Source organism: Scardinius erythrophthalmus (assembly GCF_964197995.2).
Source record: "Scardinius erythrophthalmus genome assembly, chromosome: 16".
Lineage (NCBI taxonomy): Eukaryota > Metazoa > Chordata > Actinopteri > Cypriniformes > Leuciscidae > Scardinius > Scardinius erythrophthalmus.
The window spans coordinates 4,361,926-4,384,316 of NC_138236.1; the positions used below are offsets into that span (position 1 = coordinate 4,361,926).

The 22,391-nt window shown below is 34.4% G+C and overlaps 2 protein-coding genes across 3 annotated transcripts; one reads left to right on the plus strand and one right to left on the minus strand.

Moving 5' to 3' along the window:
* Positions 1-424: 424 nt before the first annotated feature.
* Positions 425-11,423, minus strand: brd9 (bromodomain containing 9). The gene is made up of 17 exons (XM_081388681.1): positions 11,234-11,423; positions 10,140-10,354; positions 8,383-8,472; positions 8,172-8,307; positions 7,769-7,826; positions 7,535-7,679; positions 7,288-7,398; positions 5,846-5,967; positions 5,615-5,747; positions 4,552-4,624; positions 3,578-3,673; positions 3,092-3,224; positions 2,878-2,989; positions 2,176-2,226; positions 2,008-2,092; positions 1,736-1,906; positions 425-618 (listed from the first exon to the last, which is right to left on the minus strand). Exons 1-17 carry the CDS (start codon positions 11,283-11,285, stop codon positions 518-520), a joined length of 1,884 nt encoding a protein of 627 aa, XP_081244807.1. The 5' UTR covers positions 11,286-11,423; the 3' UTR covers positions 425-517.
* On the plus strand, positions 11,424-20,575 carry trip13 (thyroid hormone receptor interactor 13). Of its 2 annotated transcripts, none has more exons than XM_081388682.1 (14): positions 11,424-11,489; positions 12,128-12,228; positions 12,435-12,588; positions 12,720-12,846; positions 14,757-14,812; positions 15,335-15,425; positions 15,529-15,601; positions 15,687-15,750; positions 15,832-15,918; positions 17,888-17,994; positions 18,324-18,477; positions 18,557-18,669; positions 18,750-18,819; positions 20,125-20,575. In XM_081388682.1, the coding sequence occupies exons 2-14, from the start codon at positions 12,146-12,148 to the stop codon at positions 20,218-20,220; spliced, it is 1,275 nt and encodes a 424-aa protein (XP_081244808.1). In that variant the 5' UTR covers positions 11,424-11,489; positions 12,128-12,145; the 3' UTR covers positions 20,221-20,575. The 2 variants fall into 2 exon arrangements, with proteins under 2 accessions (XP_081244808.1, XP_081244809.1); XM_081388683.1 differs by having other exon boundaries at positions 11,424-11,455.
* The last annotated feature ends 1,816 nt before the right edge of the window (positions 20,576-22,391 follow it).

A 22,391-nucleotide genomic window follows, 5' to 3' on the forward strand; every position in this document is an offset into this window, starting at 1 on the left:
TTCATGCATCTGTTATGATTTAAAAAAAATACTTTTTATGTAAAGCACTTTGAATTACCATTGTGCATGAAATAAACTTGCCTTTTTTCACAACATAATAATGAAGTGAACATGGGGTGAATTTTAAATCGTTTCTGTCCCTCATTTAGCAATGACTAACCATCTATAAAGACATTTTGTTTTTACTTTTATACACTTTGTTGGGCTGCTGCTTGTAAAATGAGTCGTGAAGCAAATCCAGTTGAGTATCCCAGTATTACTGGCACACATTGGAGGACAAGATGCAAATGCTTCTTCCTAGAGTTCATAAGACGAAAAAGAGATGCTAACATACAGCATAAATGTGAACTCCTACAGATCACACATGTAGTCAGGGCTGAATTGGGAAAAAAAAACTTTAACAACCATTTAAAAAAAAAGGAAATCAGTCACAGAGTTTTTATTTAAAAACAAAACATGAACCTGTACAAGCTTACAGTCCTTTATAACAGCACATAATTACAGCGGGTTGGTGTCATCAGCTGTTAGCGGTGGAGCCGGGCTCTGGAGACTGCAGGAACTCATACGGGTCTTGGACCATCTCGTTCTGATCTCCAACACCCAGATGAGGAGAACTTCCTGGTCACGGTCAACAAACAAACTTAAGTTATTTTCAGAAAATTAAGATTTCTTTTAAGCATATACCCACTAACTATCAAATTAACATAAAACCCATTGAAGAAATGTATGATTAATATACAAACATTCTAAAATACATTCAGGCAATACATCAGTTAACCTGTTAAAGTGAACCTATTATGCTTTTTCGGATATTACCTTTCATGCAGTGTGTAATATAACAGTCTGTGAATGTAAAAGGTCTGCAAAGTTTTACAGATCAAAGTGCTTGTCAAATAAAGTTATTGACTCCTAAAAGAACGAAACGATTGTGAACTGCCGAAACGAGTCGTCAGCATATCAATCTAACCTGTTAAATATATATTTTGCATTTTACCTTCACTTCAGCAATAATTTGCTGAGTGTCTTCTTTAAAAAGAGATCAACTTTAGGTCTGTATTCCAAAGCATTTATAAATTACAACTGATTAAAAACTGTGCAATCCAGTAAAATATGAAATATGAGTTTCACAAGGAAGGCATGATGGTGGTTCTTAATGTTTCCAGCATTTTCAGCAGCATTTAACGGGATATTTCACCGCTGGAAAGATGAATGTGTATTTAAATTAGGTAATTTATGTAGTAGAAATGTGAAATTATTTTAGAAGTTGGTGCCTTCTAGACTGAGAAAAGCCAGAAAATGTATTTTTGGCTCATGTGGATGAAAGACAACAACTCCCAGAATGCACTTGCTTCGCTGCCCTACGAAGCCACTCCCAAGCCACGCCCACTGGTTACAGAGGGCAGTATCGGAAGAAATGATACAACTAGGCTACTAGTCGACTCGAAACTGAAAAGACGGTGTTTTATGGTGAGATCCCCCTATGGGCACATGCGGAACGAGCTCCTCCTACTGGCTGTAGTCTCTCGCCTCTGATGAGCTAAATGACGATTTTTGCATCATCAGAGGCTTTTTTCCAGACACACAATACAGAAATCTCTCATCTCAGGGGGACATGAGGGAGGGAAGCACGGTCATTCGAAAATACTATCAGGTTTCTACTGATACAAAGCTTAATGCTAATCGGTGAAGTATCCCTTTAATGCCTGTGATGTATACTATAAATATGACTCGGTACCTAAATGATGCTGATCCCTCTCTGAAGCGTTTGATAGGGAAGAGAGATTAGAGGACGGTCGTGATCCGACTCTGTCCACCGCTGCATCCTGGAACTCCTGCAAGAGTTTGGCTGTGTCGTCAAAGTGCTGATGACCGTCTTCATGATCCGGCTCCTTCTTCACACATTTACCTACAGATAGGAAAATACGCCGATAGTCAGCCTGAACATCAATGAACTAAAACAAACGTCTATTACAGTCGTGAGGTGTTGGTGTGTAATATATGACTCACTTAATGTGTTGAGCATATCTAGAGACATGTCTGGGTAGCTCTTCATGGACATGAAATCAAGCACTGAGCCGGCTTCATCTGTTCCCTGTTTGCACCAATCAGAAAATCTCATTAAATGGTACCTTAAAAGATTTGAAACCTTTAGCATGAAATATGTATAACTCTTACCGGCATGCCACATAAACTAGACTTAGCGTCATCAATCGGCATGTTTCTTTTCTGAAATACAAACACAGCATTATAAAATGTTATAATTATTTATATGCTTACATTATATAATACAATATATCAATGTGTACACTAACGTTTAACAAGTTTGTGGTGAAAGAAGAATCTTCTACTCACCAAGGCTGCATTTATTTAGTCAAGAATACAGTAAAATATTATTACAATTTAAAATAGCTGCTTTCTATTTAAATATATTTTAAAATGTCATTTATTCCTGTGATCAAAGCTGAATTTTCAGCATCATTACTCCAGTCTTCAGAGTCACATGATCCTTCAGAAATCATTCTAATATTTCTCCTTATTATCAATGTTGAAAACAGTTGTGCTGCTTCATATTTTTGTGGAAATTTCGTGATACATTTTGTTTCAGGATTCTTTGATGAATATAAAGTTCAAAAGAACAGAGTTTATTTGAAATAGAAATCTTTTGTATCATTATAAATATTGTTATAGTCACTTTTAATTAATTTAATGCATCCTTGCTAAATAAAAGTATTAATGTCTTGCAAAAAAAACCTGAAAGTTTTCAACAGTAGTGTATATTGCTAGAATTTTCTGTTCACAAAACACTAAGAAGGATTAAAAACCATGATCATAAAAAGTAGCTTGCCAAAAGAGACATTTTTTGTTGATTTTTACTACCTGTCGGACTTGAATGACAGCCTTCGAGTGATCACCAGCCGTCATTTTATCCAGCAAATCGTCCACAAGCCTTTTGGTAAAACCCCCACAACCCTTAACAAACTCCTGCAGACTAAATCACACACACACACACACACACACAAAAATCCCATCAATCAACTGAGTCAAATAAACGGCAACAGATATTTGTGAGCCGAAGGTTTGGACCAAACACCTGAGAGCGCACTGGACCCCGGTCTCGTCTCCATAAGCGGAGTAAAGCATGTCCATCTCCTCTGGAAGCAGGTCAGGATAGACAGAGTTGTTCTGAAGGGTCTGAGTGTTGTACGCACTGCTCAAAAACGTCACTGAAACAAAACAACAGGCCAAAATTGCAATGACAGGCACATGCGTGAATCATAAATGTAAAGATTCTGGTTGTGATTCTGTGGTCAGTTGCATAAACTGCTTAGACTAGTCTTACAAGTTAGTCATCTAACTTTTTTCTTTAGGACTGGTCATAACTTTATGTCAGTCACAGCAAAAAGTAGATTTCTAATTTGAAAAAGTAAGACCGATTACCCATCGACTGCTAGCTGGTCAGACTAGTTCTTAATGATTTAATTACAGACTCTTTCAGCTATTTAAAGTCAGTACTAAATGTGATTCACAACCTTAAAAATATTATAAATGCATGTGGCAATAGAAGATCTGTTGTTACCTTTGTGTCTCCTGTCGTCTTTAAACCCCAGTGACGTCAGTCCAGGTATGAGCTTATTAGCCAAAGAGCTCAAATCTACAGGATGAGTTTCTTCCTCTGTGAAAAATAATCAATATTTTCTTCAGACAAATTATATTATTCCCCTGGATGAACTTTCTTCAACAGGGTTAGCCACCTTTCAGCATAAAGCTACGTCATCATATTTGATATGCCCATTTCTAAGGCCTCTAAATGATCAACATGATCAAAACTTTGCTGAAAAACATGTTGCACACAATCTACTACATGCCTTCAGTTGTTTGATTAATAGTTCATACTTTTTAGCAAGAAAAATAATGCATTTTTGCATCATTGTAAAAATGTCCACCTTCAGGTCTTGGTTCACATGTCTTTTATTTCTGTGAAATCTTTCATGATTTTTATAAAGTAAATGTAAGAATAACTTTTACATTGTTAGTAATATTTCAAGATGAACATTTACTGGACTGAAGCAACTTTAAATATCCATGAATATGTTTTGGGGGGGGGGGGGGGGAAATCATGTTCAAATCAGGCTTTTAAATAATGTTTATTTGTTCATCTGTTAATCATCATTGTATTGCCTTGCATTAAATGTTTTGACCCCCACAATAAAAACTACAGAGATCATAAAACTAATCATTTAAATTCACTCTACCCAATTGATTTTGTATCCCCAACTGTATTATTGTAATGTTTGAAGTGGTATTGTGTATAAACTCAAACTCAAATATCATCTTACAAAGACATTATTGGGTGATATTTTGTCTAAAAGTTCAATAAATTGTTCCATTTAAAACATTTTTTGACTATTATTTTATATGTCAGGCTTTACAGGGTTAATTTTCTTCTTAATCATTGTGCATAATTACGAGCAAATTACCACCTCATTGCTATACATATATAGACCATTGCTATACAAAGTAATAGAAGCTGAAACAGTGTGATGTTCATACCCTCTCCTTCAAGATCTTGATTTACAACATTGTACATCAGGGAACCCTCCGAGTCCTTCTTAAGATAACCAATCTACATGCAAAATAAAACAAATGTTAAGGTTAGAGGTAATACAAGTTTTGGTTATATTGCAATAATCTGCATTTATGTAGCTCAAACAGTAAAGCGTGGCATAAGCAATGGGCAAAAAGAATGAATGAATGTATGTCACTTTGGATAAAAGTGTCTGCCAAATGCATAGATGTAAGTAAACTGTGTCTCAACTATTAGTTATAAATATTAAGTTATAGCACAGCCCAGACAGAATCTATTATGGGAGAAAATCTCCTGAATGCTTATTTAGTATTTAATGCAAATGTATTAAAGGGGACCTATTATGCTATTTTGTCTTAATTTTGTTTTTGGGTCTAGGCAAGGCAAGTTTATTTATAAAGCACATTTCATACACTATGGCAATTCAAAGTGCTTTACATAGAGAGGAATACAAATAATCACAAAATAAAAGCAAGGAAAATTCAAACAGTTATTCAAAAGCTTTACATAGAAAGGAATTATAATATTCACACTATAGCAATTCATAGAGCTTTGCATAGAAAATAGAATAGAGTATAGAATAGAGTATAGAATATTTGCATAGAGTCTGCTTTTACTAGAATAGGTTTTCATACAATTTCATGCAAAAAAACCCAAAACCTTATATTTCACAAAGCGCATGTGCTCTGATTGGTCAGCTGGACTAGTGTGTTGTGATTGGTCAAGTGCTTTTTGGGAAAGCTCAAGACTACAATAGAGGCGTTTCAGGGAGTTCAGAAACAGTGACACTGATATAGAGATATATGATATATACTCTGATATATACTTTGTGCTTTGTAACTTTTCAGACCTTTTTTATGCTCAAACACACTAAAAAAAGTTGAAAATGTAAAAAAAAAAAAAAGAAAAGCATATTAGGAACCCTTTACATGGAACAACAGAACTAAGAATACTGTCTTATTGGACACTGAAAGCATTAGGAAATAATATAAATGAGTTATATTATAAAATAACACAAAAGGGCAGCACCTTAGAGTTTGGCATGAAACGGTTGATTCGATCCCGGGCTTCATCTGCCGCGTGCTCCACCAGTGCCAACACGTGCTCCTCCGCCGTGCTGTCCGTCAAACTGCAAGCGTTGCCCTCCAGCTCATACAGATCACTACACAAGCAACACATCAGCTCAGTCACACACACACACTCACAAACATGTGGAACGTTCAAAAGTGCTGCAGAGATCAACAGCGGCCTGCGCTTTACCTGATGATGGGCTCTTTGATGGGCTGCTTTTTGGATTTTTTGGGGTATTCCGTGTGGATTGGCATGATCTCCGTCACCGGTTCCTCAGGTGTGATGTCATCATCACCCAAAATGGCAGCCTGCTGAGAGAAATCCATGTCCTGCATAAAAGACATGCTGCGCTTCAAAGCTAACAGCCGCTCCTGTGAACAGAGCACAAATAGAGCAACACAGCAACCATTTACTCCTCCTGCGGGAGGTCTTAGGTATGCCATGAAGATGGGAGTCGGACACGGGATGGATTGAGATAAAGAAAGAGATTGGATAATGGGGATACTCGTCTCTGAACCCGCAGAGCACTCGAGCCAAATTGATCACGTCGACTGCTCAAAATGAATCACCTTACTAATGCAATAAAACAAGAGAAGGGTCTGACGCGCCATTGAAGTCTGTGATTGTTTCTCCATGTAATCCTGAAAAAAATTAACAGTTTAGGATTTTGAAAAAAAAAGAAAAAGAAAAAAAATTAGGAAAAAATATAGAATAAAATTAGGAAAATTTAAGATTCTGATTCTTTATTATTTATAGGTCACAAAGAGCAACATCTAGTCAAAAAAATATTTTCTTAAATTATATTATAATACATTACATAATAATATATTAATAATATTTTATATATATATTAAATCATTTATATTTATATATATATATATATATATATGTATATATATAAAAATATTAAATATATTTTATAGACTTTTTTTCCATTACTTTTTAAGATTTTATTAAATAATATAGAATAAAATTAGGAATTATTTATAGGTCACAAAGAGCAACATCTAGTCAAAAAAATAGTTTCTTCAATTATATTATAATACATTGCATAATAATATATTAATAATATTTTATATATATATATATATATATATATATATATATATATATATATATTAAATCATATATATATATATATATATATATATATATATATATATATATATATATATATTAAAAATATTAAATTATTTTTTTCGATTTTTTTTCCCATCACTTTTTAAGATTTTATTAAATGTGAATAATTTTCCAGGCCTTGCAATCACAATTTTAAACTCCCCTGATATTTCCGACCGGGGGAATCCGGAAATGTTCTTGCTTCCATTCACGGGCGGACAACAAATGCTTTTTGGAACATTCTTGAATCATGTTGATTTTTATCCTGATCATAGAATTCGTAATGAAAAATGTTTAATAAAAAAAAAGCAAAGAAAAGAAGAAGCATTTTCACTAGTGGTCTCAGATATTTGCACCCTAACTGTATATAAAATCACACTCATTTTTCTCCAAGTGTTTAGATTTGTAGAACCGCATGCTTCCGAATCGAATGATAATGATGGCACGCATGAACTGGACGATGAACAACAACGGCAAACAATAACAAAAACAAAGTGCATTAAAAATGTTACTTTGCTCATCATTTTGAATCCCGTGTGGAGAAGTTTCTTGGCGGCCTTGTAGTAAACCGTCTCTGGTCGGTTATAAACCATGGCATTGTCACACATCAGCTTGAAGTCTGCCTGGAGATGTCAAACCCACAGATTCAGACACAAAATAGTCACTTTGTAAAAGAATGTCATTTCAGTGGACTATAATATATATTAGCAGTTCCTAAAAGAATCTGAAAATGAAGATTGTAGCCGGACACTTGCGTACCTTGAATTCTGTGATAGTTTTGTATTCATTTTCAGCAATTTTGTCCTTCATCGTGCTAAAGTCCATGGGATGTTTGATTATCATGGAGTAGCCTGGTGCAATGGCGTCTGTCACAGGGAAGGCGAAGAATCCATGTGGATCTTTCCTGTTGAGACAGAAAGATTGTCCGCATATATTCCAGATATGAGGAAAGATGACGATTAGATGACATATCTGCCTTTCGCAGGGTCTCACCTCTGAAGCAAACGCAGAAAATGCTCCAAGAGCTGCTGGCGAGGGGTGGATTCATTTTCTAGGAAAAGCCAAATGGTAAAAAGATTAATAATTTGAAATTATTGTCTTTTAATTCCAGTTTAATTCATACATTTTTAACTGAGGCTTCAAAATTGTCAAATTAATTTGAGTTTTAGCAATGGAAACTATTGTAAATGTAGTTTTTAGTGTGCCTTGTTCCAAATGAAAATTATAACTCAAAATATTATTTAAGGATTCGAATTTTGATGTCAATATATATTTTCATGGTAAAACTTCACAATAAGGTTCCATTTGCTAACATTAGTAAACTACAAACGTTTAAAGTATTAATTAAACTACTTTTAACGTATTAAAGCATTTATTTAATCTAATCTAGTTGTACCTTGTTGAGTTCGACAGGCTCGTACGGGTCGATCCGCTGGCTGCTCCACTTCTACTTTCACTCCAGGATGAAATTCATCTGCCTCTGATTCCGATTCAAATTTGTCCCGCTTCCTCTTCTTCTCCTCTAGAACCACCTGTCGCGATACACTCCTTTAGTCACAGCACTCAACTAACCTCTTGATGATCAAGCAGGCGTTCGGTGGGCTTACCTCCACCGGCTTCGGCAGGGTGAACGGCTCCACTGGTCCAGTGGCGGCACTTTCTGACTGTTCTCGCTCACGTTTTTTCTTTTTCTCCTCCTGATGAAACACATGCAGAATTTGTAAGATGAAAGTAACAAGATATATATATATATATATATATATATATATATATATATATATATATATATATATATATATATTATTTTACATTTTCTAAAGTAAATGTGAGTGCTTTTTGTCTGAGAAATCCAGTGTTATTTTAGTAATTAGATACTATTATATAAATATGTATATATATGTATATGTACACTGCCGATCAGTTTGGGGTCGCTAAGATTTTTAATGTTTTTAAAAGAGTCTCTTCTGCTCACCAAAGCTGTGTTTATTTGATTAAAAATACAGTAAAAATTGTGAAATATTATTCCAGTGTAAATCAGCTGTTTTCTATGTGAATATATAGTAAAGTGTAATTTATTCCTGTGATCAAAGCTGAATTTTCAGCATCATTACTACAGTCTTCAGTGTCACATGATCCTTCAGAAATCATTCTAATATGATGATCAAGAAACATTTATGATTATTATCAGTGTTGAAAACAGTTCCGATTTCTGTGGAAACCGTCATACATTTTATTTCTCAGGATTCTTTGATGAATAGAAAGTTCAAAAGAACAACATTTATTTGAAATAGAATCTTTTGTAACATTATAAATGTCTTTACTGTCAGTTTTGATCAATTTAATGTGTCCTTGATGAATAAAAGTATTAATTTCTTTAACTTCTTTCCAGAAAAAAATTCTTACTGACCCCAAACTTGTGAACGGTAGTGTATATGTATATATGTATATATGTAAATATATATGTGTGTATATATATATATATATATATATATATATATATATATATATATATATATATATACACACATTTTTTTTCTTTTTTGTATTTTCCATTTTCATTTTAGATAAAGTTTTAGTAATTTTGTTTTTATTAATTGTTATTTCAGTTTAAGTTATTTTAGTACATCAAGTTAAACTAAATGAAAATTAGAAATTTTGCCTTGGCAGTTAACGGAAATAAAAAAGGTTTTTATACCATTTTTCAAATAAAAAATTTAGTTATGATTTTAGTTAACTAAAATAACCCTGGTGCAATGTAACCAACAGGGCATTGTTTCTATGTATGGGTCAGGCCCCACTTCAATGTGAGTTTATGGAATTTTTACATATTCTGGGTGAATATAATATATTTTATCAAGAATAAAGGTTATTTTACGGCTATACAAAAATTGTATTATGACTCAGTAGGTTTCGATCCTGGTCTTGGGGACCCAATGCTCTGCACATTTTGTATGTCTCGGACTCCTTTATTTAACAAATCTGATTCAGATCATCAGCTTGTTAAGAGAGAGATATCCATAAACTGGAAATAGGAGAGACCCAGGATCAGGTTTGAAAACCAGTGCATCATGCAATGATAAATACAACCTCATCACGTTTCATGTTTAATTCAGAAAGTAGCATCCAATTATCCACATGAAATTAGCAATCCAATTTTGTGTAAAATGTCTTTACTTTGGCAGTCTGATCAAATAACAAGGCAAGAAAAAGGCTAAAATATATATTTTCTGGTTCATTTTAGTAGCATTAGGTCGTGCAGATATGATGGATATGCATGCTCTCATACTGTGCACAATATACAAGATTTAAGGAATCATGAGCAATCATTATGTAATAGTGTTTAAGAGTCGTTCTTTTCACTCACCTTTCTCCTCCTCCTCTCATCATCATCTACGTATTTCTCCTTCTCTGATTTCTTCTTCTTCTTCTTTTTCTTTTCTTTGTGCCGCTCCCACTCGTGGTCAGAGCGGTCGTCATAGTAACTGGAGTCATGTCCGGAGCCGGAGAGCTCGGTCACTTCACTGCCGCCCACCTTGAGTACCAGCTTCAGGGGTTTATCCAGGGGTTTGTCCTCATAGTCTGAAAAATGACACACAAAGCCATTAAGAGTCGTTCTTAAAATGAATAATGTTTTACTGTGCATGAATGTTTTGTACAAGCGTTGACATTTCTGCTCTTTAAAATTCTGCTGTTCTGTCACTTCTCATTAAGAGATCATTATCATTATCAGATCAAACCCACACTATCACTATAATCATTTAGACCAGGGGGTTTCAAACTGGGGCCTGAGGATCGCAAAGAAGTGCTAACAAGTGTAACAAATGTAATAAATAAATATAATAAAATAAATTATATTAAACCAATGAAAAAATTCTGAAAATAAATAAAACATTTAATTAAAATAATAAATATATATGAAACGTTAAATAAATAAATAATATAAAATAAGTTTAAACTAAAATAAAAATTGAACCAATGAAAAAATTCTGAAAATAAATAAAACACTTAGTTAAAATAATAAATAAATATGAAACGTTAAATAAATAAATCATATAAAATAAGTTTAAAACTAAAAATAAACATTTAAATAAAACATTTGACTAAAATAACAAATAAATGAATAATAATACATCTAAGAGTATAATACAACAGTGACCAGAAAAAGTAATAATGCAATATAAAGTAAATATTTAAATAATTTACAAATTACACATTTATATGTCACAATATAAATTCTTATGATGAGAATGATCATATTTGTGGGGTCCGTAGCATCTAAAGATCGAAAACCACTTATTTATACAACGCCCAGAAGAAACAATCATTAATTATAAAATATTGTGTGGTTTTGCATGAATAAAACCAGATATATATCGCATTCACTGACTATTTACATACGCACTTGCAGAACGCTCAGAATGAATTAAAGTGATTTTCACACGCATATCCAATATTCACCTCCTTCAACCGCTCTCCACTCGGGTCTGTGTTTCTTGTGCTTCTTCCCCATATTGTGTCTTTATTTATATGAAAAAGAATCAGGTTTAATCTTCAGAATCTGCGTATTTTTAGTCTCACTGCCGCTCTTCGTTGCATCAACAACAACATTAGCCGCTATGCTTAACTTCCGGCTTCAGGTGGCGTCGTTTCCGGCGCAGGCGTGACGTCACCGTTAGCGCGGTAAGTTCGAGTTTGTCTGTCGCTGTTGTGAGAGGTGAGTGTGTTTAATTCCGCAGTTCTGTCTTTATTTAATCGAGCTATTAATAAATATGACAGTTAACACAATCTACAACTCTAATATGAACATAAGACAACATAAAACATGCATGCTGTGCGTTATGTGATTCGCGCGTGATGTTTGTGATAATAAAGGGTGTGTTTCAAAACAGACGGCATGTTTGGATGTTTAAATAAAGTTAGTCCATCCATACTAACAGAAAAGTAATACCATGGTACATTGTTATTGTTACGTGGTTGCTAATGCTATGTAGTGCTAAGGTGGTTTTGGTGGTTGCTTGATTAACAAATATGTAACGTTACACTAAAAAATTATTAAATTCTGTTGTCAAATCAACTTGGATAATTAATTTGGTTCCTATAACATACTATTTTGAGTTATATTGATTAAACCAATCTCAATTTTATTAACTAAAATTCAAATTTCAATGAGCTCAATTTTAAGGCAACCAGTTTACTTACTTTTTTAAGTTAAACCAACTGTTGTGAGGGGTTGCTAGGCTATTGTGAAGATGTTCTGAGTGATCACTAAGGGGTTTGTTATATAAATCTGATGTGACATTTGACCTTTATAGATTTTTATAGACTATTTTGACTGTGTTTTGTGTTTTTCAGCCAACAGCCCTTTGAGTAATGGACATTTCTGATCATCACATGACTGAAGTTGGCATCATCCGCCCTGATGTGCACATAGAGGTTCATGTGAAATCTCAGAGGTATTTCATAAGTGAATGAACTGAATAGGATGATTAGACTCTGATTTAGTTGTTACAGAATGCAAAACATGACAAACATTTTTTTTAAGTCATTAAAAAAGTTACATAATCAGATCTGTAGTTCATGCACATGTGAGCACTGTTTCATGTTGATATGTCTATATTTGCCTCTGCATGATTTAAAAGGTATAAATATGTGTTTGCAGCACAGCCAAGAGGTCTGACGTGAGGACGCATGTGTTGTCGCTGCTGGATCGACACAGCTCAGTTTTAAGGTCTTTCAAGTGGACAGAGTTTGATGATGAATTTCTAGCCAAAAATGTGGAGTCAGTCACCATAGGAGATGAAGCTGGTCCGAAAGTAAATACAGTTTTTTTTCTGCTTTATATTTTATATGCTGAATTTTTAAATGTTTATTACATGTGTTTCAAGGGGGGTTTTACGTCATTTTTCAGTCTGAAGCCTATGGATATTTCTTATATGTTCCGCAGCTTGTGGATCTGAAGGTTCACAACCTCTGTATCCATGTTTTTTCCCTGAATGATGACAGTCCGAGCACGCTCACTCTGGAGGAGGAGGAGGAGCTATCTGCTGCCAATCATTGGCTCCTCCCAGCTGGTGATTATCCATGACACGCCCCTTTCAAGCACATTCACAAATTCCTGCCATAGTTACGTGTTACTACATGTACTTACTATAGTAATAACAGTATGCATAATTAACCCTAAACCAAACCCGGTTACACTTTATTTTAAGGTGTCATTCTTACAGTGTAATTATATATTAAAGTACTGAGTAATATTAAGCAACTACATGTACTTACTATAGGGTTAGGGTAGGATTAGGATTTGGTTTAGGGTTACTTGCATGTAATTATGCATAATTTACTGTTATTACTATGGTAAGTACATGTAACATGTGTAACAAGGACACTGTAAAATAAAGTGTTACCCCAAACCCTAACCGTAACTCTATAGTAAGTACATTACTCAGTACTTATCTGAGTAAGTATAATGTATCTACGTCACCTTAAAATAAAGTGTAACCAATTGAAAATTCAGTTGTTATTTACTTGTTCCAAATCCATATGCTGTTATTTTGTGATGATTTGATAAAGACTTGGAATATAGTGCATGGACAACTGTTATGTTTTTTTTGTGTGACCTTTTTGGGGTTTGGCAGTTTAAAGGAGAACTCGGCAACTCTAGCGAACTCTAGTCACTTCTTCGCTGATTTTCCCTTTTGTTGTCGCATGTTTTCCCCACGAGCTCCCCCTACAGCTGTGGGGCGTATATTTCAGAACACGGTCATAAAAAACTCACTTGCGGCGGCCTCCTCCCCTTCTCTACCGCTGCTCATGTGCGTTTGTTTTGATCGGAGCAAGCCAACTGTATCGTGTGGAGCTTTGTCTACCGAGGTGGGTAATCTGGTAATACATCATACATGCGTGTGTGTTTATGTCGAATTGCCGTAAAGCGATTTGTGTTTCGCGCTCGTTCTCGTTCTCGCTTTCGCTTCTCACGAGACTTCCAATTTCTATCTTGCCGGGACGGTAGTGAACAAGTTGCAAGGTTGGTTTTCCGCCTGGGAACGCTGGGGGGAGCGGGGAAAGTCACCAATATCACCAGAACAGGTTGTTTAACCATCCAAATGATTTCTAGACAGTTTTATTAAGTTAAAAAAGCTACCAAGTTCTCCTTTAAATCTGCATCTGCTTTTATTGTGTATCAATAGCAGCTTAAACATTCTGCCTAAGATGTTGTTGTCTGTTTTAATTAAAAACATTTAATTATAAATATGTTTGAAATGACATGGTGGCATAAAACAATGATAGAATTATAGGTAACACTTTATTTTACAGTGTCCTTGTTGCATATGTTACATGTACTTACCATAGTAATAACTGTAAATTATGCATAATTACATGCAAATAACCCTCAACCAAATCCTAATCCTACTCTAACCCTATAGTAAGTACATGTAGTTGCTTAATATTACTCAGTACGTAAATATATAATTACACTGTAACAATGACAACCTTAAAATAAAGTGTAACTGAATTATATTTATTTTTTGCATGATCTGTTCCTATAAAAATGGTTAATTAATCGAGTTAATGCTCCTCTGTGGTCATCTATTTGGGATATTTTTCCAGGGTTCATTCTTTCCTGTTTTTATGCTAAACATAATATACATTTTCCATACACACGCATATTTACAGTCAGGAGAAAACAAACCTAAGTATGTCAGAGCTCAGTGTAATATTTCTACTCCTCTGAGAAAATTGTTTTATTCTGTTGATACTTTTGAATGTTTAATCCAAATGTAGTTTTAGAATTTTTAGAGACTTAGAAAAAGTCTCATCTTATTTAGTGTCGGTTTTAATTTTTAATAACTCAAGTATTGTTTTCGCCATTAAAAACAGCCAAGGAGTTGGCATGACATGAAAACTAATAATAAAACATTGTTCCAGAGAGCTACATGTTTAAGACTTACGACATCTTCATCTTTTTCTTCATGTCTTCCAGCTGAGTTTCACGGCATTTGGGAGAGCTTGATTTATGAGGACGGCATCAAAACACAAGTAAGACCTGTATATTCACAGTCATCTTGAAATTATTTGAAATAAATCAGCAGAATTATGCTTGTTAGCAGAAGTAGGTGGTATAACCAAAATCTTATATCACAGTAGAGGTCATATGAAATATATTGCATGTTGCATAATGCATATCAATATATATATATATATATATATACATATATACATATATTGACATGTATATTTATATTAATTTTTGGCCCATTTCCCTAGAAAAGAAAGATTTAAATATGTCTGTCTGTTAAAAGAGTTTTTTTGGAGTACAGTAGCATATTTGAGCTCAGAGCTAAGAGACTAAAATCTATAAAACATCAATTATAATTGCATAACAGTGTTTATATAATGTTTGGGACACATTATTCTCCATATCCTGCACACACAGCATATCTACAGCAGTATAAGCAAGCATTATTGCAAAATCTTTACCGGTTGACACATTTCAACCGTTGCCCATCCCTACTTGTTGGCATCCCATAACATGATCTTTCTCTTTACTTTGGTCTCCAGCTCTTGGATTATGTTTCGACAACAATTTTCTTCTCTGACAAAAATGTTGACAGCAATTTAATTGCCTGGAATCGTGTCGTGTTGCTTCATGGTAAGACAATAAAAGCTTGTTTGTTAGCTCAGCAATTTCTGTCTTCATTGAACGGCTGCCCATGCCATGTTTATACAGTTGCCTATCTCTCATAAACCCTCAGGGCCGCCTGGCACCGGGAAGACGTCTCTTTGCAAAGGACTTGCTCAGAAACTCTCCATTAGACTGTCTGGCAGGTGTGACATCTTTCATAAAATAAAAAAGGCTGCTGCTGAACGTACTGTATTCATCACCATTGTTCTTCTTCACACATTTCCTCAGGTACGTGCACAGCCAGTTCGTGGAGATCAACAGCCACAGTCTCTTCTCCAAGTGGTTCTCAGAGGTACAGCTTGATCCGTCACATCTGAAACACTTCCTCAGATCCATGTCTGAAACGCTGTGAACACTTGTGCCTGTTTTACAGAGTGGAAAACTGGTCACGAAGATGTTTCAGAAGATTCAGGAGCTCATTGACGATAAAGATGCCCTGGTGTTTGTCCTAATAGATGAGGTACTCTCCTTTTAACATCATTAATGTTAATATATTAACATTAACATTAATATTCCTTTAACTCTCTGGGCCTCTTCGGTCAGAAATGACTGACATAGGAAATTAATGGGAAATAAGAAAAAATATGAAAAAAGTTCACATTAATGTAGAATTATCGCTATCCATTCCTTATTTTTTTAGATTTTTTAATTATCAAATACAGAGTAACAAAAATGCTTTCCATGTGTTCCCTTCTAACAAATGGTTAATGTTTGATTGATCATAATGCAAAATCTGATACTTCTCTAACAAAAAATATCTACACTTGACAAAAAGTAGTCTTTTAGAATGTCTAAATATTATGTATCTAAATCCAAAACCTAATAAAATTAAGAAATTATGTCTAAAAAACAACAACAACGGGGATCCAAAAGCCTCTCTATATATTTATGTAAGTATTATATATTTATATTACTCAAGTTTTTATTTTTTTAATGCCTCTAGATGCCACTATTCTCAGTTAAAAATGGATTTTAAAGGCCTTCACTCTATTTTACTGTGAAATATTGCATTTGTTGAAAAATAGCAATATTTATATATTTATTCTAATGAAAAAAATATCTCAGAAAAATGGTAAATAATGCATAGTATCATAAAATCATAATTTTTTTAAATAAATAAAAATATATATTATTGAACAAAAAAATATATTACATTGATTTTCCTGGAAAAATAAAGTTACATTCCAAGGCTTTGGCCACTTTTGTCCGAGAAGGAGCCAAGTGTGACCCCTAAGGGTTAAGTCACTTATGTAATTGATTTAGTTGCAATGTTCAACAAAGCCAGTTAAACCTGTCTAAGGTGGATTGTTAGCCAAAAAAACTGCTATCCACTGGTGATTTTGGTCAATTCTGATGGTTTTAGTGGGGTTTTGGGTGCTTTTTGGTCTCCCAAAACCAGCTGTAACCAACTAAGACAATCAGACCACCTTAGACTGGTTTATAAAAGCAATAAAATTATTACCACAGTGGAGAAGAGAGGCCACAGTCTCTTTAACGCTGTGAAACGCTGTCATTCAAATCCTCTTATGAAACATAATTTGATTATAATTGAGTCTGAATGATAAACATTCTTGTGGTTGATTTTAAATTCCAGTACAATCATTCATAAGCAGTTTTATGAAGGATAGTGTTTTACAGTCTGAATAATGAATGTTTAACCTTCAGGGACACAAACATTAATATTCACGATGTCTTCTTTTTCACTTTTTTCCTTTAACTTGTCTTTAAGAAACCGTTAGTTTATATATATATATATATAACATTTTGTGTACTCAAAATTTGCATTAGGGTATAATTTGGAAAAATGTTGCAAAATTGCAACTCTGTTATGTTTAAATATGCAATCGAGACATTATCTATTTAAATATGCACTTATTTGTGGATACATTTCCATTTTGTTGACTTATTCATATAAAGTTTTTACAGAGGAGATTTTGAATGTCTTTTTATATCTCCATAAATCATAAAATACTGTCAAAAAAATCACCATGTTTTTAGGAAAAAAAATAAATAAATATGCAATATATTTTACCACTATGTTTTTTTAAATACAGTAAGTGAACATTTTAAATTCACAACACTGTTCAGCACACAAACGTATTTAAAGAATAATATACTTCTACCAATAAGGATACAGTCATGAAAAGTTAAGTAGTCACAATTTATATACTGTGATAATGTCAAAGCATGCTTCAAATATAATATAGTAATTTTAATACCACTTAATTAAAATAAATATTATATCTCTGTGTGACTTGAGCAAGCTATGATTATTTAATATGCATTTTTTCCCCCACCAAAACTTGTGATAAATTGCTTTCTACTGTATATACCCATATTTAGTGAAAGTTAGGTATTATTAAATTGCTTTATACATTGCAATTCTGCTCGTCTGGATCACTGAGGGTTCAGTGATGCTTGTTTGTCAGGTGGAGAGTCTCACAGCAGCTCGGAGTGCATCTCAGGCGGGAACAGAACCGTCTGATGCTATTAGGGTGGTCAATTCTGTCCTGACCCAGCTCGACCAGATCAAACGGTCAGTTTCTCTTCATCTCTGCTGCACTTTCATCTACAAAGGCATGCTTGAAATCAAAATGACTATTTACTTAATGCACGTTGCCGCTCTTATTGTGCATTATTCATCGTCGAGGTTATTGCAAATAAATAAAAGTCTGTTTTTAGTCTTTCGTCAAAATATAATAACCTGTACTGCCATATTTTTCCTTTTCGTCTGATGCCATCCTCTTTTTTGTGCCATTGAATAACCTGATCCATTTTGGAATATTTCATATTATGGCAATTGGGCTTCCTGTGCAGTTTGTCCATTCATATTCATATAAACCTAGTAGTGTTTCCTTGATTCAGCCACACAAATGTGGTCATCCTCACTACATCCAACGTCACGCAAAAGATCGATCTGGCCTTTGTGGATAGAGCTGATATAAAGCAGTACATCGGCCCACCGAGCGCCAGCGCCATATTCAACATCTATCTGTCTTGTCTGGAGGAACTCATGAAGGTGAGTGTGTGTTCAGCTCCACTAACTGTTGAACGTCTCCATTCCTCCACTGAGATTGAGATTTGATCTTTCCCTGCAGCGTCAGATCATCTACCCCAGACAGCAGCTGCTGAGTTTGGAGGAGCTGGGAACCATGAACTTCATGGAGAGCGACGTGACCCATCTGAGCTTAAGCCTGAGGAACATCGCCCAGTGAGTGTTTGCTGGTGACGCAACCAGTACTGAAAGTCTTTGAGAATTGATATCTTTCACAAGTGTCTCTTTCTGGACAGGAGGAGTGTGGGACTCAGTGGAAGAGCCTTGAGGAAAATCCCTTTTCTGGCTCATGCGCTTTTTGGAAAGGTACTCGTCGTTGTACAATGTTATGTGATTTTTCCACAAATAAAGGGTGTTGTTAGTCTAAAACCCTTAAGTGTGGTAAGTAAGCAATAATGTACTCTGTTGTTATCACAGAGTAAACCTCGACAGGGTGATCAGGACGGCCTTGCCTCAGCCTGAAGGGGTTTATTCTGAGATAACAACATTATCCCACTGATTACATGGCTGCTAGCCACATAAGTAAATAATTAGATGCGAAATATTGGCTTGAGTTGAAATATTTTATTAGCTATTTAAACGCAAAGCTTCTGCGAACCGACTGAAATTTAAGGGATACGTATTGTATAATCATACCACTTATTACACAGCATTTTGCCATATAAATAATTATGGGGATAAGAGATATTGATGTGAGATGAAAGCATTTTTAAATATCTTACCTGTTTGTTATCTTATTAAGTGTACAAAACAATCATTGCAAAATGGCAGCACGAGCAGCTGCGTTTGTATGAAGCAAGAGAGAGCGAGACTGCGATACCCGGATGACATCATTAAATAATTGTCCTCAAAATATTGATTTGAGTTTTAATATTTTATCAGCAAAACATTCCTCGCAAGCATAAAGCGCCTACTTCAGTCACCCAGATGAGCCTTCTTTATCAGTTTTCATTGGTTGTAATCAGGGGATACACCACTGGATGGTGCGATTGACCAATCAGAATCAAGTATTCCACAGAGCCGTGTAATACTGTAATGCATGACCTTAAATGCTTATTGCTGTGATGAAAGGATGCATTTTCAAAAAAAAAAAAAAAATCTGAATAAACAGTTCTTAAATAAGTTATATAGTTCATTAGTCTAATTCTAGAAAGTTTATGGTTGTCAAACAATTTAGACTAGTGAATCAGGTGAATAGATTTCAACATACTTCCCCAGTTGATTAATTACAGTACATTAGGTAGTTTTTTGAAAAGTTATTTTAAATAAAATGTTAGTAGGGATGAAATGTTCTATAAATCAGCCGAATGACGTATGAACCTGTAAAACCCTTCAGAATATAGATATGAATAAAACTGTTAGGTTTGGTGTAACAGGCCTAATCCTGGCTTAATCTAAACCCTGTCTGTGAAACCAGGCCATTGTGTAATAAAATTAACACGTGAATGACGTGTTTTTAGGTTATTTTCTTTCAAATAGTCTGAAAGAGTTATTGCAGCAAAATAGCACAAAAAAAATCTTAGAATTGATCAGTGCATGAAAAAACAATGCTTTGAATATACAATTTAGTCTTTGTTTTTGTTGTAATCATGTCGTCTCTTGTGTTTCCAGACCGCCACAATGACAGTCGAGAGTTTTCTAAAAGCGATGGGCCGCGCCGTGGACAAACAGAGACAGGAACTGGCGAGCTTGGTCAACAGTGTTTGAGCTGAAGCAAACGGACGTTCTGCTGTTGAATCGAAACGGTTTCTTGTTTTTTTGTTTGTTAGTTCAATATTCCTGCTCTGTTCACCAGCTTCATCCTCTGAAAATGTCCTAGAACAAACCAGTGTTGTTTTATTTCAAGTTTGAAAGTTTAAAACAGCACTTATCTATACGAGACTGTCATCTTCTAGGTGACATTTTTCAATTCTGCATTCATAAGCTGTCCCAAATCCAGGTTTATAACATGCACTGTAGCAGCTGCTCCCTGCATATGAAAAAATGATGTTCTTTTTTATGTTCAGTTTTTATATGTGTATATATTTAAATCATTTGATTAAAATGAGAAAATTATTCATTCCTTTTGTTTTTTGTTTTTCTGAATTAAATGTTCTCACAAGAAAAAGGTTCTATATAGACCATGAAAGGGTTCATTTAAAGTGTTTCATATAGAACCTTTTAGGGGTTCATTTTATGGATTTAGTTTTTAAACATTTTTATGAATTAAATAGCTTACTCAAAAGCATACTTTATCACTAGGAAAGAAAAAAAAAAAACTTATAAACATGAATGAAAGTATTATGCAACCATTTAAGACATCCTTAAAGAACTTAGAGTAAAGAGTTCAAACAAAGAGTTCTTCAAATTGAGTCAGGAACCCTATGGTTCTATCTATACAGAACCCCACTGAAACATTTTTTTTTTAAGAGTCTAATTCGTAAATTGCATCCAGTAGTTGCCATAAAGGTGCAACATGCAGGAAAAAAAAACGAAAGTATTAGAAATTATTTGAAAACCAATTTGAGGTTGTGTGCTAACAGGCTTTATTCACACTGCATCCAGTTTTGGTTTCAATTCTAGTCATGCATATTGTCATTACGCTAGAAGTTTGTACAAATGAGATTTAATGATTTAATTTAATTTTATTTTGCAGTGTTTGCTACTTGTCTAAGCAAAGCCTGATTGTTTTGTTTCATTTGAATGCATTAAAGTTCTAAAACACAGGTGTGTTTTTATTCACACTCGACTTTCTCACAAGATGTTTGACCTTTGCCGGTAAGAAACCTGTTCGGCACCATATTTAAAGCGGCCTGCTTTGAAATGCTGTTTGGAAAGTGTCAGGTTGTGAGAATTTGTTTTATGAGAATCCCAAAATCACAAAGAGCTGTTTGATGTATATCATCACCCGACGATACCGGATCAAACAGGTAAACACCTGCGAGCCGTCATTGTGCAGGTATCTGTATCGCATTCCTCTGATATGATGTGAGATTAAAATGTGTCAGGCTGCAGACCAGATAAACAGACACATAATTGCAGTGTCTGCAGGCTTTTTTCTCTTCCTGACAGTTCCTCTTCCAAAAACACAACTGCTGAAATGTAATCAGTGGAGGAAGAGAAAAAAAAATCCTCAAAAGCCTTATTGTTGGAGAGTTTTATACCAGTTTTGTGGTTAGAAACTGCCAGAGTTCCTAAACAAAGCAAACAGTATAATACAGCTGAATTTCTATCTGGCTCCAAGCACTGGAATATCAATAGAGCTGCCAATAGTAATACATTAGTTGAAGAGTTAATAGACTTGTGGGCAAGTATTGTACAACAACACAAGATGTTTGGCGTTCAAGGCTGTTCAGTAGGATTGCAGAGAGATATATGAGCTTTTGTTTGAAATAAAAGAACGATTTATGCTGCTTATTGGCAAATCAGTATTGCAAATCTCTCCCCTCTTTCAGTATTGCAAAAGCTCTTTTCCCTCATGCAAATGCAATATGCTTTCATCTCGTTTTTTTTTCTCTCTCTCTCTCAAGCTGATTGCATGTGGAAAATGTTCCTGTGGCAACCGTGCATGTATGAATTACCAACTAGAGTTTTGCATTTTCTGAAGAAAGGGGTTGCTGACTGGCTCACCTAAAAAAAAAAAAAATTTTTTTTTTTTTGTGTGTGCACAACTTAACATTAAATGTCATAAACGTCAGTCTCTTTATGAAAGTTATGTAGATTTTTTAAAAAAATTAGTTTATATAACAGGTGCTTCAGAAATAAGAGAGATTAATGATGCCAACCGAAAAGTAAAGTTATTTCAGACTGAGGAGCAAGTTGCATTTTGATGAGATATTAAAGATGTTTTCTGTAAACATATAGTCGCCCACAACAAGACCAGGAAAACATGCATTAAG